This window comes from Salmo trutta, chromosome 18 (assembly GCF_901001165.1).
Source record: "Salmo trutta chromosome 18, fSalTru1.1, whole genome shotgun sequence".
Lineage (NCBI taxonomy): Eukaryota > Metazoa > Chordata > Actinopteri > Salmoniformes > Salmonidae > Salmo > Salmo trutta.
In genome coordinates this window covers 57,373,751-57,389,307 of record NC_042974.1, presented here as the reverse complement: position 1 = coordinate 57,389,307, position 15,557 = coordinate 57,373,751, and the positions used below count along the sequence as shown (strand labels likewise).

General features: G+C 42.4%; 1 protein-coding gene and 1 long non-coding RNA gene across 4 annotated transcripts; both read right to left on the bottom strand.

Annotated features, from left to right (window-relative positions):
* Window positions 1–3,374: 3,374 nt before the first annotated feature.
* Window positions 3,375–6,438, bottom strand: LOC115152655 (uncharacterized). Of its 2 annotated transcripts, none has more exons than XR_003867556.1 (3): window positions 6,125–6,438; window positions 3,656–3,760; window positions 3,375–3,538 (listed from the first exon to the last, which is right to left on the bottom strand). It is a non-coding gene; the product is annotated as an uncharacterized LOC115152655 (long non-coding RNA). The 2 variants fall into 2 exon arrangements; XR_003867557.1 differs by lacking the exon at window positions 6,125–6,438 and adding an exon at window positions 4,839–4,883.
* A 1,322-nt stretch (window positions 6,439–7,760) lies between these two features.
* LOC115153574 (cerebellar degeneration-related protein 2) lies at window positions 7,761–15,425 on the bottom strand. Of its 2 annotated transcripts, none has more exons than XM_029699165.1 (6): window positions 15,144–15,425; window positions 13,305–13,417; window positions 11,089–11,237; window positions 10,663–10,833; window positions 9,372–9,597; window positions 7,761–9,231 (listed from the first exon to the last, which is right to left on the bottom strand). In XM_029699165.1, the coding sequence occupies exons 1-6, from the start codon at window positions 15,193–15,195 to the stop codon at window positions 8,566–8,568; spliced, it is 1,377 nt and encodes a 458-aa protein (XP_029555025.1). In that variant the 5' UTR covers window positions 15,196–15,425; the 3' UTR covers window positions 7,761–8,565. The 2 variants fall into 2 exon arrangements, with proteins under 2 accessions (XP_029555025.1, XP_029555024.1); XM_029699164.1 differs by having other exon boundaries at window positions 15,042–15,424.
* Between the last annotated feature and the right edge of the window lie 132 nt (window positions 15,426–15,557).

Here is a 15,557-nt window from a genome sequence, read left to right as displayed (position 1 = left end):
TACCAACCCTTAGTAAACTGTGGAAAAAAATGTGTTTGACCAGATACAATGTTATTTCACAGTAAACAAATTAACAGATTTTCAGCATGCTTATAGGGAAGGGCATTCAACATGTACATCAACATCTACAGCACTTACACAAATGACTGATGATTGTCTGAGAAAAATGTGTAATAAAAAGATTGTGGATGCTATTGTGTTTCACTTCAGTGTAGCTTTTGGCATTATTGATCATAATCTGCTGCTGGAAAAATGTATGTGTTATGGCTTTACATCCCCTGCTATATTGTGGATTGAGAGTTACAGATGGTATTCTTTAATGGAAGACTCTCCAACATAATCCAGGTAGAGTCAGGCATTCTCCAGGGCAGATGTCTAAGCCCCTTACTTTTTCAATCTTTACTAATGACCTACCACTGGCTCTGAGTAAAGCCTGTGTGTCTATGTATGCTGATGACTCAACACTATACATGTCAGCTACCACAGCAAGTGAAATCACTGCAACACCTAACAAAGAGATGCAGTCAGTTTCAGAATGGGTGGCAAGATTTACACTGAAGAAAAATATCAACGCAGCATGTAAAGTGTTGGTCCCATGTTTCATGAGCTGAAATAAAAGATCCCAGAAATGTTCCATATGCACAAAAAGCTTATTTCTCTCAAATTTTGTTAACAAATTTGTATACATCCCTCTTAGTGACCATTTCTCCTTTTCTAATATAGCGGAGTCAATCACCACATTCCGGAGACACCTGAAACCCCACCTCTTTAAGGAATACCTGGGACAGGATAAAGTAATCCTTCTAACCCCCCCCCCAAAAGATTTAGATGCACTATTGTAAAGTGGTTGTTCCACTGGATATCATAAGGTGAATGCACCGATTTGTAAGTCGCTCTGGATAAGAGCGTCTGCTAAATGACTTAAATGTAAATGTATCTATCCACCTGACAGGTATGGCATATCAAGAAGCTGATTAAACAGCATGACAATTTGGCAGTACGTCCAACCGGCCTCACAACCACTGTAAAGAGAGGGGACCAAAGCGTAGCGTGTTGAGTGCTCATGATGAAATTTATTTTAACTCAAAAACACTAAAGACAAAATAACAAAGAGAAAAACGAAAGCGCACAGTTCTGTCAGGTACATAGACTAAACAGAATACAACTACCCACAAACACAGGTGGGAAAAAATCCTACTTAAGTATGATCTCCAATTAGAGACAACGAGGACCAGCTGCCTCTAATTGGAGATCATCCCCAAAAAAAACATAGAAAACTAGAACTAAACATAGAAAACTAGAACTAAACATAGATAGAGAAAACATAGAAAAACACAAAACACCCCGTCACGCCCTGACCTACTCTACCATAAAAAATAACATCTTACTACGGTCAGGACGTGACAACCGCAGACCAAGTGTACTGCATGGCATCATGTGGGCAAGCGGTTTGCTGATGTCAACGTTGTTAACAGAGTCCCCCATGGTGGCGGTGGGGTTATGGTATGGGCAGGCATAAACTACGGACAACGAACACAATTGCATTTTATTGATAGCAATTTGAATGCACATAAATACTGTGACGACATCCTGAAGCCCATTGTGAGGCCGATTTTTTAAAGGTGTCTGTGACCAACAGATGCTATCTATATTCCCAGTCATGTGAAATCCATAGATTAGGGCCTAATGAATTGATTTGACTGATTTCCTCATATGAACTGTAACTCAGTAAAATCTTTTAAATTGCTACATATTAAGTTTAGATTTTTGTTCAGTATAGTTGGTCCTAATTATTTCAAAAACGAAAAGCATTGTATTTGGGACAAATCATTCACTAAACCATTAAACCTCAAATAAATCTAGTAATTAATAATGTGGAAATTGAGCAAGTTGAGGAGACTGAACTTCTTGGCACAACCATGGATTGTAAACTGACATGGTCAGATGCAACAGTAGCGAAGATGGGGAAAGGTTTGTCCATAATAAAGCACTACTCTGCCTTCTTAACAACGCTATAAACAAGGAAGGTCCTAAAGGCCTTAGTTTGGTCGCACCAGGACTACTGTCCAGTCGTGTGGTCAGGTGCCACAAAGAGGGATTTAGGAAAATTCCAATTGGCCCAGAACAGGGCAACACGGCTGGCCCTAAAATGTACAGGGAGAGCTAACATTATCAATCTCACCTGGCTCAGAGTAGAGGAGAGATTGACTTCATCACTACTTGTATTTGTGAGAGGTTTTGACATGTTAAATGCACCGAGCTATCTGTTTAAACTACTAGCACACAGCTCAGACACCCAGGCATACCCCACAAGACATGCCAGAGATCTCTTCACTGTCCAAGTCCAGAACAGACTATGGGAGGCGCACAGAGATACATAGAGCCATGACTACACGGAACTCTATTCCACATTAAGACTAATGCAAGCAGTAAAATCATACAACAACAAAAAACATTTTTTTTAAATGTATGGAACAGCGGACTGTGAAACAACACAAACATAGGCACAGACACATGCATATACACACATGAAAACATATGCACTATACACACATGGATTTTGTGTTGTAAATATGTGAATATGTGGTAGTAGAGTAACGTTAGTGGCCTGAGGGAACACACTTAATGTGTTGTGATATCTGTTGTTAATGTATTGTAATGTTTTTAAAATTGTGTAACTACCTTAATTTTGTTGGACCCCAGGAAGAGTAGCTGATGCCTTGGCAGCAGCTAATGGGAATCCATAATAAATACAAATACAACCCCTCTGAATCAGAGGTGCGGTAGCTGCCTTAATCTACGTTCACGTCATCGGCGCCAGAGGAGCAGTTGTTGTTGGGGGTTAACTGCCTCAAGGGAAGAACGGCAGATGCATCAGATGTTCTGCTGTAGGTAAAGAGGATCTAGCCTCCAAGCAACAAAGACTTGAATTGTTACGTTTCTTCAGCGAGGAGTCAGCCAGCGCCTTCTGGTTCATGTTCCTCAGAATGTGCAGTGTGATCTTCAGAGCCCCTTCTCTGGCGCTGCTCTCCTGCTTCTCATTCTCAGTATGTTTATCTGTGTAATCTTTACAAAGAATCCTCTGGAACCTCTTCAATTCATTCTTCACAAAAGTGATGACATTGCATTCAAGCAACTGCAACAAACAATTCAAAAGGACATAGAAAACTAAGTCGCAACAGTCTTGGAGGTAAGAATCGAGGTTTCAAAGCCATTTTCCAGCACGAGCAAATTAAGACAGCCCACCTTAAATATGGAGAACAGGTCCATTTCATGACTTGGGGCAGACTAACCATTTGGAATGTCTGACTCTGACTTATCATATTGGTCTCTGGGAACTCTGTGTAGGAACAAGGCAAGTACCATTGCTAAGCTTTTTTTTTTCTCTCATCACACTCAGATTTCTTAAAATGACAACACAAGACTTCTTACTCTTGTTTTGGAGGAAAGTCTTCACTCCGGAATTCTATAGGCTCTCTCTTTGACTGTTCACTCTTCATGGATGGGTACAGTGGAGTCTGGTCTCTCCTGCTGGACCCTGTTAAAACACCAGAACAGACATCTCCAATCAGGAGACAGTAGACTTACTTTTTAAACGGGTCTGTGTTAGTATGTCAACATTTTGAGAGAGACAACCTGGTCCTGAAGCACTTACATTTGGTCAGTTTGAAAAGGTCCTTCTCTGAATTCTATAGGTTCTCTAATGGACTGGTTACTCTTCATGGACATACAGCTAGGTACAGGGGAGTTGGATCGATCCCTGTCAAAAGCATAATATCGATATCTGTTCAGTAATCAAGCTACAAAATATCAACAAAATACAGGGTATTAAAATGTTTCCAAACCAAACTACTTTCCCATTTTTAGGAGTGAATGGTCTAAATTCTATAGGTTCTCTCCGGTGAGTCTGGTCTCTCTGGTTGAATTTTGCTTTGATACAACATAGAAACCCTATTGATCACAAATGTATTTCCCATGATGATAAATAGTGAAGGATAGGGTACTTGGGGATGTTATCAATACATAGAAAACATGCTATAAACTCAATTGAATCCAGCATTTATGATTCATCACAATCAAAAACACTCCTCCCCCCCATGGGTTCATCAGAGTTGTTCTCCCTAGAAATACTCATTTTGGAGGCAGGGTTTCTCTCCTCTCCTCCCCCAGAGAGACTCCTGCTATTAGCAGCCTACAGTAAGCACATGAGTACAAACATGAAGACTAAAAAGTGAATGAATGGTTTTCCAGAAAGTTAACCTGCAGTCATATTTCACTCCTTAAGCAAAAAGTGACACTCTGAAGTACACCATTTGTTTATTTGCACCAAATTTGCTTATAAAATATGGTGCAAATGGGGTGGCAGGTAGCCTAGTGGTTAGAGCGTTGGGCCAGTAACCGAAAGGTTGCTAGATCGAATCCCTGAGCTGACAATGTAAAAATCTGTCGTTCTGCACCTGAACAAGGCAGTTTACCCACTGTTCCTAGGCTGTCATTGTAAATAAGAATTTGTTCTTAACTGACTTGCCTAGTTAAATAAAGGAAAAAAATATATACTGTAATTTCCGGACTATTAAGCGCACCTGAATATAAGCCGCACCCACTGAATTAAAAACATTTTTTTTATTTTGAACATAAATAAGCCGCACATGTCTATAAGCCGCAGGTGCCTACCGGTACATTGAAACAAATGAACTTTACACAGGCTTTAACGAAACACGGCTTGTAACAAAAATAAATAGGCTTTAACGAAGCACGGCTTGTAACAAAAATAAATAGGCTTTAACGAAACACGGCTTGTAACAAAAATACAACATTTGCAGTAAACAGTAGCCTACCAAGAAAGTCATTGGTCACCATCTTCCTTCTCCTGTGCACTGAAACTATCTCCTTCGGTGTCGGAGTTGAATAGCCTCAGAATTGCTTCATCCGATATTGGATCGTTTTCATTGTCGCTCTCGTCACTTTCATCCGGAGGCAAATCCCCCGCTGAGCCCTCTTCAACACGCAGCAGTCCAGCCTTTCGAAACCCGTTGATGATAGTGGATTTTTTGACAATGCTCCACGCTGTCTGGACCCACTGGCAGACTTGACCATAAGTTGCTCTTCGCATGCGGCCCGTTTTAGTGAAGGATTTCTCCCCACTTGTCATCCAAGCCTCCCGCTTAACACGGAGCGCCACCTTAAATGCACGATTTACACTGATGTCGAGTGGCTGCAAATACTTAGTTGTACCCCCAGGAATCAGGGTGACAAAATGACTACCGTAATCAGAATGATGGGAAGTTTGAGAGCGCTCGATTTAATCTAAACAGTAAACAAAAATAGTTGTTTGACCTTAACCCGTTCGGCAATTTCATTGGTCTAATGAAAGCTTCATGCCGCCAAAAAACTGAGCACGTCACAGAATGTGTTTTTTTGGAGAAAAAAAATTGAAAGCGGGAAAAACCCATATATTAGCCGCATCATTGTTTAAGCCGCGACGTTCAAAGCCTGGGAAAAAAGTTGCGGCTTATAGTCCGGAAATTACGGTATATATTTTTTCAAGCAGTTGATTTCTCAGGGAGAAACCGTATCTTGTTCACCAACAAGTTTGTCAACATTCCATTCAGTGCCATCATTAGTAAGCATAAAAAAAACGACACCATGAGGAAATGCCTTTGTATTACTGTAAGTCTAGTTTCAATGAATTTACCTTGAACCCCATCCCCCACTCTCAAGAAGACTACATTTTACATTTACATTTTAGTCATTTAGCAGACGCTCTTATCCAGAGCGACTTACAGTAGTGAATGCATACATTTAATTTCATGCATTTTTTGTTGTTGTACTGGCCCCCCGTGGGAATCGAACCCACAACCCTGGCGTTGCACACATCATGCTGGCGTTGCAAACACCATGCTCTACCAACTGAGCCACAGGGAAGACTAATTACCACATTTATGTACTGGTAGAAATCTAAGTGTAAATTCAATTCGTAATAGCATTTTTAGACAGAGGATGATTGCTTTATGTGGTTGTTTGTAGGCCTATGGCATCAAACAATGATAAGTACTTGTATAAGGTGCCTAACCTGTGAATCAGTCACTAATATGTAGACAAAAACACACATACAAAAACTTACTGTCTCCCACCCTGCTGTGCTCTCCATTATGTCCCTGTCGCAAAGTGAGTATTGTGTCCCGGTCTTGTGATGATGATGCTCCTAGGACCCTGTATGAACCGCTTTGTTCAGATTACATAGATAATAATAGCTACCACCTTGACAAACCACATGACTTTGCAGTTAGAATAATGGACCAATAGAGACACGGAATCCTCTGAGTTTGCATTTATCACAAATATTACATGTACTGTATGTATTTACAGTACCAATCAAAAGTTTGGACACACCTACTCAGTCAAGTGTTTTTCTTTATTTTTACTATTCTCTACCTTGTAGAATAATAGTGGACATCAAAACTATGAAATAACACATAAGGAATCATGTAGTAACCAAAAAGTGTTCAATAAATCAAAATATGTTTTAGATTCTTCAAAGTAGCCACAGTAGTATGCTGGTTAAGTGTGCCTCGATTTCTAAATAAATCACTGACAGTGTCACCAGCAAAGCACCCCCACAACGTCACACCTCCTCCTCTATGCTTCATGATGCAAACACATGCAGAACTCATCCATTCACTTTCTGTACTCTGCGTCTCACAAAGACACGTAGGTTGGAACCAATAATCTCAAATTTGGCCTCATCAGACCAAATGACAGATTTCCACTGGTCTAATGTCCATTGCTCGTGTTTCTTGGCCCAAGCAAGTGTCTTCTTATTGGTGTCCTTCAGTTGTTTCTTTGCAGCAATTTGACCATGGCCTGATTCAGTCTCTGAACAGTTCATGTTGAGATGTGTCTGTTACTTGAATTCGGTAAAGCATTTATTTGGGCTGCAATCGGAGGTGCAGTTTACTCTAACGAATTTATCCTCTGGGTCTTCCTTTCCTGTGGCGGTCCTCACGAGAGCCAGTTTCATCATAGCGCTCAATGGTTTTTGCGACTGCACTTTTGATGTTTTCCGCATTGACTGACCTTCATGTCTTAACGTAATGATGGACTGTCGTTTCTCTTTGCTTATTTGAGCTGTTCTTGCCATAATATGGACTTAGTCTTTTACCAAATAGGGCTATCTTCTGTACACCACCCCTACCTTGTCACAACACAACTGATTGGCTCAAACGCATTAAGAAGGAAAGAAATTCCACAAATGAACAAGGCATACCTGTTAATTGAAACGCATTCCAGGTGACTACCTCATGAAGCTGGGTCAGAGAATGCCAAGAGTGTGCATCAAGGCAAAGGGCGGCTACTTTGAAGAATCTCAAATGTAAGTTTAACACTTTTTGGTTACTACTTGATTCCGTATGTGTTATTTCGTAGTTTTGATGTCTTCAATATTATTCTACACTGTAAAAAAATGTTTTTTTTCAAATAAAGAAAAACCCTTGAATGAGTAGGTGTCCAAACTTTTGACTGGTACTATATCTAATACATTGAACAGGAATTACTAAACAGCACTTCTTATACAGTACAGTGGCTAGCTACATAAAGTGTCAGAAAATAACATCCCTGTGCAAGTCTAAAGTGCATCTCATTACAATGTGATTTTACAGTGATGTCAACTAAGGGGGTGTTTATCATGATACATTAGGATAGCATGAGTTAGGCAGCAAAAACGATTAACGGGACCGTTTGACAAACCATCGGAAAAACACTTACTTTGTGAAATGTCATCATTGTATTTGGAAAGCACAGTAATATCATAACACATAGCCGAGTTCTGGTATAGCCTCATTAGATTAGATTGCTAACTACAACATCAATCCTGTACATACAACTCAGTCTTCATACCCAAATACTTTCATGTTTAAATTTTAGGATCATGCTAACTTTTTTGAAGACATACAGTACAATTCTGAGATGTAGATTCACATAATTTGTCTTTACTCATCACCAAGAGTAAGAAACAGTGGCATTTGAGGCACAAAGATGATAAAGTTACCGTTTTGACCTTCGGGCTCAGACTGTCACTTTAAAAGGATATGTAGCTTTTGATTGAACAGTGCATAGAGGTACCATGGGAAAAAAAAAAGAGGTACCATGGAAAAGCACTAATCCACAGAAAGTTTCCAGAGGTTCTTGGTTCCTGAGAGTAGAAGAACATTGCCCCTAGACGCTAATCTAAGGGCAACAAAGATCGAGTAGGGCTGGTTGATTGAGGCAGAATGATGTAGACTGAATGTTAGGCACTGTTCGTTCCATGCCAAAGACCTGGTGTATCAGCTGATGTTGCCTTTCTCTGGCTGCTCCAGCATCCATAGATAGAGATGAGCCCTTAGAGATGGTAATCGATTCAGCTGCAGTTCCACCAGATACAGACACAGTACATCAGTTACCAGGCCTTACAAACAATTTGTAAGGCGCTTGCTTAATAGCTAGCATGTTCACCTCCAACAAGAAACAACTGCATGTCCAGCGCAAAAGCAGAGCCATTTTTGCTTGTTTACTACGAAAGCCATACTATGCCAACTGCCAGGGCTTTCTTCTGTTCTCACTCAGGTCCTCTTTTGTTTTCTGGATGCAGTTAAATATTTCCTTGAACAGGGCCTTGTACTCAGGCTGGTGAAGTTCATCCTCCTGGCCCTTCATGTCTGTGCCTGCAGCCTTGCGAAGGGAGGCTGGGGCTGGGCTTTGTGGGCAGTCCGAGGGGGCTACGATGGGTGTCTGGACCTCCTTGTGGTTGTGCTGCTGGTTTGGGTACGGCTCCCCCTGGTGGCAGAGTCGCAGCAGCGCATCATATTTTACCTGCAGGGCGCTGTACTGAGCGTCAACCTCGTTGAGGAGGGAGATCCCACGCTGCTTCACCACCTCTGAATGGCGGACACACGAACGCTCTTGGCTCTCGTCTACCTCTGACCCATCACCCCGCGGTGACCTCAGCTGCTTCTCGCTGTTGCATCTCTTCAAGACGTCACAACCTTTCGGGTTGGAATGGAAGCTTACGTCCATCACGTCTTCCTCGCTCTCTCCATCCTCCCCCATCCCACTCTCCTGGTTCAGGGGGAAGAAGAGGGTATTGGGCAGCATTGTCAGGCTGACCCTTGACCTCCAAGCTTTGGTGGCATGGTTGGCTCTCCACAGCTGACGAAGCTCCTCAGCCTCACACTCCAGCTCCTCTAGTCTGGCCTAGACAGAGTCAGAGTCAGAGAGAAAGACAGAGAGGATTCAGTAATGTAACTCTTAACTACCATTTCACTACATAGGAGGAGCAAACAGATTGCATTGGCTTAAAATGATGCTCTGTGTGAGTTGCTTCTCTTCCTCACCTGGCACCCCGCCATCATTCCCAAGCGCTGCTCCAGCACCACATTCTCATTGGCTAGCAGGTCTGCCTCTCGCTCCGCCCCCTCCCTCCGAGCACGTTCATTGGCCAGCTGGGTCTGTAGAGAGCGGAGCGATTGCCGTAGCGACTCCTGCTCCTCCTCTAGCAATGAGAGGTCAGAGGGAGACCAGCAGTCATCAGATTGGTCGCCAGAGTTGTAACTCGAGTACCTGAGAGGGGTCAGAGGAAAATCTAACTTTATTTTATTTTTTTTAAGTATTGGGTAACAACTTTTGTTTCAGTCCAGACCAGCGCTTACACACCTAATTAGTCTTATTAAGTTACTGATAAACTGCCAACAAGTTATTCAAGCATGCGTTTGATGAATTGGTAGCAAGATATCCTGTATCAAACAGACTAATCAGAAGTGATCTTTCGTGCAGGGCAGAGATTAGTGTCCTTACGAGTGGACTATGACCTTTGGGTGACAACTGTGACCACGTTTCAGTGAAGTCAGTAGGGAGAGAGTACTATAGTCTGCTTGGCATGTGTTTTGATCAGTGACCTACGAGCTTTGGCCTGGATTAAAGGAGGGGCCAAACCCTAACTGGATTACACAGTCTGAAGTGCTATGGCCTCAGAGGGCAGGAAGAAAGCTAGAGTACTAGCAGTAGTACTAGTCTCCTTAACCAGTGTGAACGGCAAGAGAGGTAACACACAGAGAGAGCCAAATCACACCACTAGAGCAGGGCCAAGAGGGACTGTTGGAAGTCAAAGTGGAATTGAATGAATGCCATCTAGAGTAGGGTTTAGGGCCTTAGGCTATCTAGAACAGAACTAATGGCAACTTCGGGTGGGCTAGTCTTCTCTATGTATTTTCAACCCAAAAACATGTTTTACCTACAGCTTAAAAACAATCAATAATGCACAAGCTATTGAGTTCTAAATGCATAAAATGTTAATCAATTTAGCGTCATTTTCCATTTGATGAATCTGACCTTATTGTGCCATGTCTATTTAACCCCATGCAGACCTGACTGATCTATATAGCTTTATATTACGTCAGAAGATTAGGTGAAGGAGAGGGTGTAGAGGAGAGTTCAGACAGGAAGTAACAGAGAGCAGCCAGACACCAGCTCCAGTAAGAGGATAGCACAGATTCTATCTGACAGACCAGTGCTGGCCCACTTGTTAAAGTATGGGTCAATTCCAGCTCAAGGAACAATACAGATTGTCCAGATCTAAAAATCAGTGCGTTGAGTTATGTTTGTATTTCATGAGTGCAGTGATCTCACCTCTGTGTGGGTTGCAGGTCATTCAGGCAGTACACGCTCTGCGCCCCGTAGGGCCGACATGCCTCTGTAAGGGGTTTCCTATGGGGATTGGCAGGGGCGGTCTTCAGATCCTCTACCTGACATTGAAGATCCTCCACCTGGGTCTGTAGAGCTTCGATCATCTCGGTCAGCCTGAAGAGAGAGAAAATAATCCTCACATTTAGCTCTCCTCTCACCAACACACATTGTTTTCCATTCCATCTCTAATTATCTGGAGAATGACTGCGTCCCGATTCTCCAAACCGCCATGGATTTAGATGAATAGGATTAGCATAAGCATTGGCTGGAGGGAGTTTCCACCATTGTTAGATCCATGTGAGAAAAGTGTGCGAGAAGGGTGAAGAACTGGGACACAGCCTCAGGCTTTAAACCCAACAACAGGCTTACCCCTGGATCTTGTGCTGGGCGACCCTGTTGTCCTGTACCAGGCGGGTGTTGCTCTGCTCCAGCTCTCTGGAAGACTGGTCAAGCTGCTCGTAGACCTTAGCATGCTGGTCATTCACATGCCTCAGGAGGTCCATCTGCTTAGTCAGGTACTGGAGAAGGAAGATGGAGTAGAAAACCAGGACTCAATATCATCACATAACCCACCTTCAACTTCACAATTTCACATTGAATCTAGATTACTCCATTGTACTTGTTCAAGTCAATATGATTGGTTTTAAGCCAAGGCATACACATTATTTATTTTGGTTGCTTATCGAACCATGAACGAGATCAAACTTGCAAGAATCAATGACAACTACCTGTCTGGGCGACTATTATTGCTTTGATAGCAACATGTCTGTACTAGCCTCTGCAGGGCCAAATTAGTATTTGTAAGAGCGCAACACCTCTGGTGAGGTATATAGAACAGCACCAACACAAAGTTGTCTTATTAAGACAAGTTGATTCAGACCGAGGTGCTAAAGACACGAGCACAGCGGTGCTGGGATAACATCACTTTCTTTCCATCTATCCCCCTCTTCTCTCGCTCAACCTGTTCTCAATGGAAAAGGGCAATCTTATCAGGGTAAAACAGGGAGAATGCCATAGACAATATAACAGTTCTATCGATGGAGGACGCTGTGAACCTTAAGCTCATTAAGATCCTGGTCAGTCACAGAAAGCTAAACTAAAAACACCAATTCAAAACAATACTACTCACTAAATGGGAGCTGTACCTTATCTTGCAATGCTATTCAGTTACAGAACAACGTATTCTTTGGAATTCTGCATGTTAACCATACAATTATAAAAAAGTGGCAATTATCTATAGTGTTTCTCCTAGAGTGAGAGAGGTCAATGTTCTCCTAAAGACAAGATAACATTATAATTTACAGCATCAGCTTCCTCCTGTGCCGTTTCTACATGCAGTCAGGTCATGAAATGGATGGCGACGTTAGAGATTAATTCTGTCAGTCAGCAGTTTCAAAGATGAGGGGAAGGATTTAGGAGTTGACCCTACTCAAGGAAATTAAATCCAGAGCTCATATGGAAGTGAGCGGCTGCTGCTGACCATACAAGATGGTTTCACTGGTGATATAAGAGAGAAACCACAAAGTCTGTGAATGTGATATTTAAATACAACTTAACTGGTTAAATATTTAGATTCTCTAGCATTGAGAGGCCATTTAATCTCTAGTTACTATAAATCACAACAATTCAATGGTGGCTATGTGAGTGTGTCAAAGGTATGCCCCCCCCCCCCACAAAAAAAGAGGACAACTGATATGGGCCATCTTTATCTTTCCTGGTCCTCTGAAAGTTCACTGGACAAGGTGAAAAGCAATGAAGTATGTTGCTTTCAAAGGAGTGAGGTCCCCACTGTTCCTCTACTGTTTGATAATGGTGGTGTTGTAATCCTGTACATGGAAAAACAAAATACTTATTCCCTGGGGCTTTACAGTATCGAAAGACAAGGATTCGTATATAGATTTTGCAGTCTTGACAAAAGCGTTTCAGTCAAAACGTCTGCATTATACATTTCACGTTCTATTCCATTCCGTTTGTGCTTCTAGGGTCATACCCTACATGGACCCATGGTAAGCAACAGGTCCAGCAGAGAGATTAAGTCATTAATCAGGATCCGACCTACTAATCTCTTCTTCAAAGGAAGTTAATGGGGTGGCAGGTAGCGTAGTGGTTAGAGCGTTGGACTAGTAACCGAAAGGTTGCAAGGTCGAATCCCTGAGCTGACAGGGTAAAAATCTGTCGTTCTGCCCCTGAACACTGTTCCTAGGCCGTCATTGAAAAGAAGAATTTGTTCTTAACTGACTTGCCTAGTTCAATATAAAGTCAAACAAAAAAATGGAAGCCTGTCTTTTGTAAATCTGAAACACTTCATTTTATTTAGGAATTAAAGGAGCGCAAATCTGAGGTGAGTTTCTCTTGTTTTCAACACGCAAGGAACACACTTATGCCTAACAGAAAGGCCTCAGGTTTGCCAACTAGTGGATATTGTGTGCTACTGCTGGGCTGGAACAAAAGCCTGCAAACACTACAATAGCTCTCCGAAAGTGCCTTTAGCTGCAGTTAGGGACTGTGTGTCCACATACTTCTGATTGGTCAAACCGAGTTACCGCTACCCTGGTAGTTACAGCTTGATTGGTTAAAACTCTTACCTCTATCTCCTGTAGCTGTTCCTGATTGGTGGAGTACATCTGCTGATGACCCTGCTCCAGCTCTCTGTTCTTGTCCAGCAGGGTCTTCCCCAGCTCAGCAGCCAGGTGGAGGTCTGCATGGGAGGAAAGAGAGATCACAGAAGAGGCTCTATAAATAACTTCAAATTAAAGGTTGGGCAAAGATGAAGCCATTAGTGTGACAAGACCTGGCAGAGACATCTAGTGCATCTACGGCTGTGTCTGTGCACGTGCCTCAATTCTCAATGTCAGGTGGGCAAACCGATCTTGTAGACATCCTACCTGCATTTGTGGGTCAAATACATGTTCCTTGTGCTGTCCTTGATTAACAGTAGTTTGCTTACAATGGAACATGATCCCAAAAGGGATAAATCAAGCGCACCTCTAATATATTTGAGATATGTCAGAAAGGTAAAAAATAGTTATACCTTAATCACTGTGGCCTAATTCATGCGTGATGAAATGGTCTCTCATTTACAGGATGTGTGCCGGGGAGTTTCTCTCTAAGCATGACATATAAACTGAATATCTTCTAATCTAGAGAGCACCAGTATATATTTCCCCGATTTCCTTTCCTTAGATTTCTATTCCAGAATTCGTTAATAAATGGTCAATAAAAGATCTTGAACTATGCAAATTGGTGGAACAAAACCTTATTATATGCAGAGTAATCTCTGCAGCATGCGTAAAAGTCTGCCCACATCTCTTTTCCCGCTGAAAACCAAAGCTACTGTAGGTTGAATCTAGCTGCCTTGAAAACCGGATGCGTCAGGTTGCTGGCAACGCCGCTCAGGGTGTGGTGTGTTAACCATAAATGATAGAGGACTCATCTTTGGATCTGTGCCATTATAGTGTCTGACAGCACCATTGAGGCAATCTTCATTTTGAAGTAGTCAATTTTCTTCACGATTGGCTGATCCCTCCTGATGACCCAGTGGTCCATCTCCAACATGGTCACCAGGAGGAATCAGTCAATGAAGTTGGAAGTCCCAACCAGTTGACTACAATAAAATGGTGGAAGCCCTCAATGGTGCTGCCCATGCAAATATGGCATTTTGGCCACTAGATGCCTTTATCATTCTCTATGGCGGTAACCTAGAAGTAAAATCTCGCATAATTTGGTCAACTGCATAATTAACTCCCTTGGTATACGGTCAGTGCTATACGGAATCATTGGGATGTCCCTACCCTAAACCATTTAACATTTCAACTGCAATAGGGTAGGGACGTCCCATGGGTCCCGGATAGCGCGTCCGCATGGTCTACATGCAGAATCTGCCCACGGGAGATTACATGCAGAGAAGAACATTGAAAATCTGTAGAACATTTAAGACAAAGGATGCATTGTTTCAAATGGTTGGTTACATCCGTGGCAGTGGAATGGTAGCCTCGGGTGTTCCAATTCTGCTTGAGATAACCTTGAAATATTTGGCTGAAGTCCGACAGTGTTTTCTGCCGCAGTACAGTAGCCTAGAGTTAAACCTACCAATGTGTCCTGTAAAATACATTCGTTACTGACACCTGCACCTGCCCTATGAAAAGGGGTACACCAGAAGCTCATTGATTCCACACCTGCTAGAAAATAATTTATTAGCCCAACGCTGCCGGAGTGTCAAATTGTGGTCACTGCCAGGTTGTAGCTGTCATTTGATACGCACAGCACAGGTGAGTCCGCGCTTTCACAGTCTCGGTCATCATGGATAGAATAGTAATATTTACCATGCTCAAGGTCCTGGTTGTCATACCAAGGTTCTTCCTCCTTGATTTCGAATTCTTCAACCTCAATCATATCTGTAAGCATCTTCGTTCACAATCACTCACCGACATCAATAGCTTTCACTGGAATAGGAGGCTGTTTTCGCGGAAAATGCATTAATCTGCCTTTGAGGTGTTCAAGTTTGCAACAAAGAATACACCAAGTGCGTTTCCCCTCATCAGCTGGCGCTGTCCAAAGCCGACGTCTACTCACCGGCTACAACTACAGTATCATGAAACTGCCTAACCATCCCACAGCACATATTACCATCCGGTGTGGTGAAACATCTCTATCGTTTGGAAAATGAAGATACGATCGTTTGTTTCAAAGAAAGCTCCGTAAGCCACGCCTTAGTGGGCAGAGCTAGGCATGTTAAACTGGGACACGTTTAAATAGGGAGAAAAGCCTCTCATTTTAAAATGTGTCCACGGTGGTTCTGTGTTGCCTAGTTATGCTAATATATTTGAGACCAATGTATT

Bases quoted from the DNA above. Each gene is read 5' to 3' on its own strand.
- LOC115153574 (XM_029699164.1), bottom strand. From the start codon at position 15,123: ATGCTTACAGATATGATTGAGGTTGAAGAATTCGAAATCAAGGAGGAA. The intron at 9,598-10,662 runs GTGAGATCACTG...GACCCCTCTCAG, and splicing joins GACCTGCAACCCACACAGAG to GTACTCGAGTTACAACTCTG. The intron at 9,232-9,371 runs GTGAGGAAGAGA...GACTCTGTCTAG, and splicing joins GAATGATGGCGGGGTGCCAG to GCCAGACTAGAGGAGCTGGA.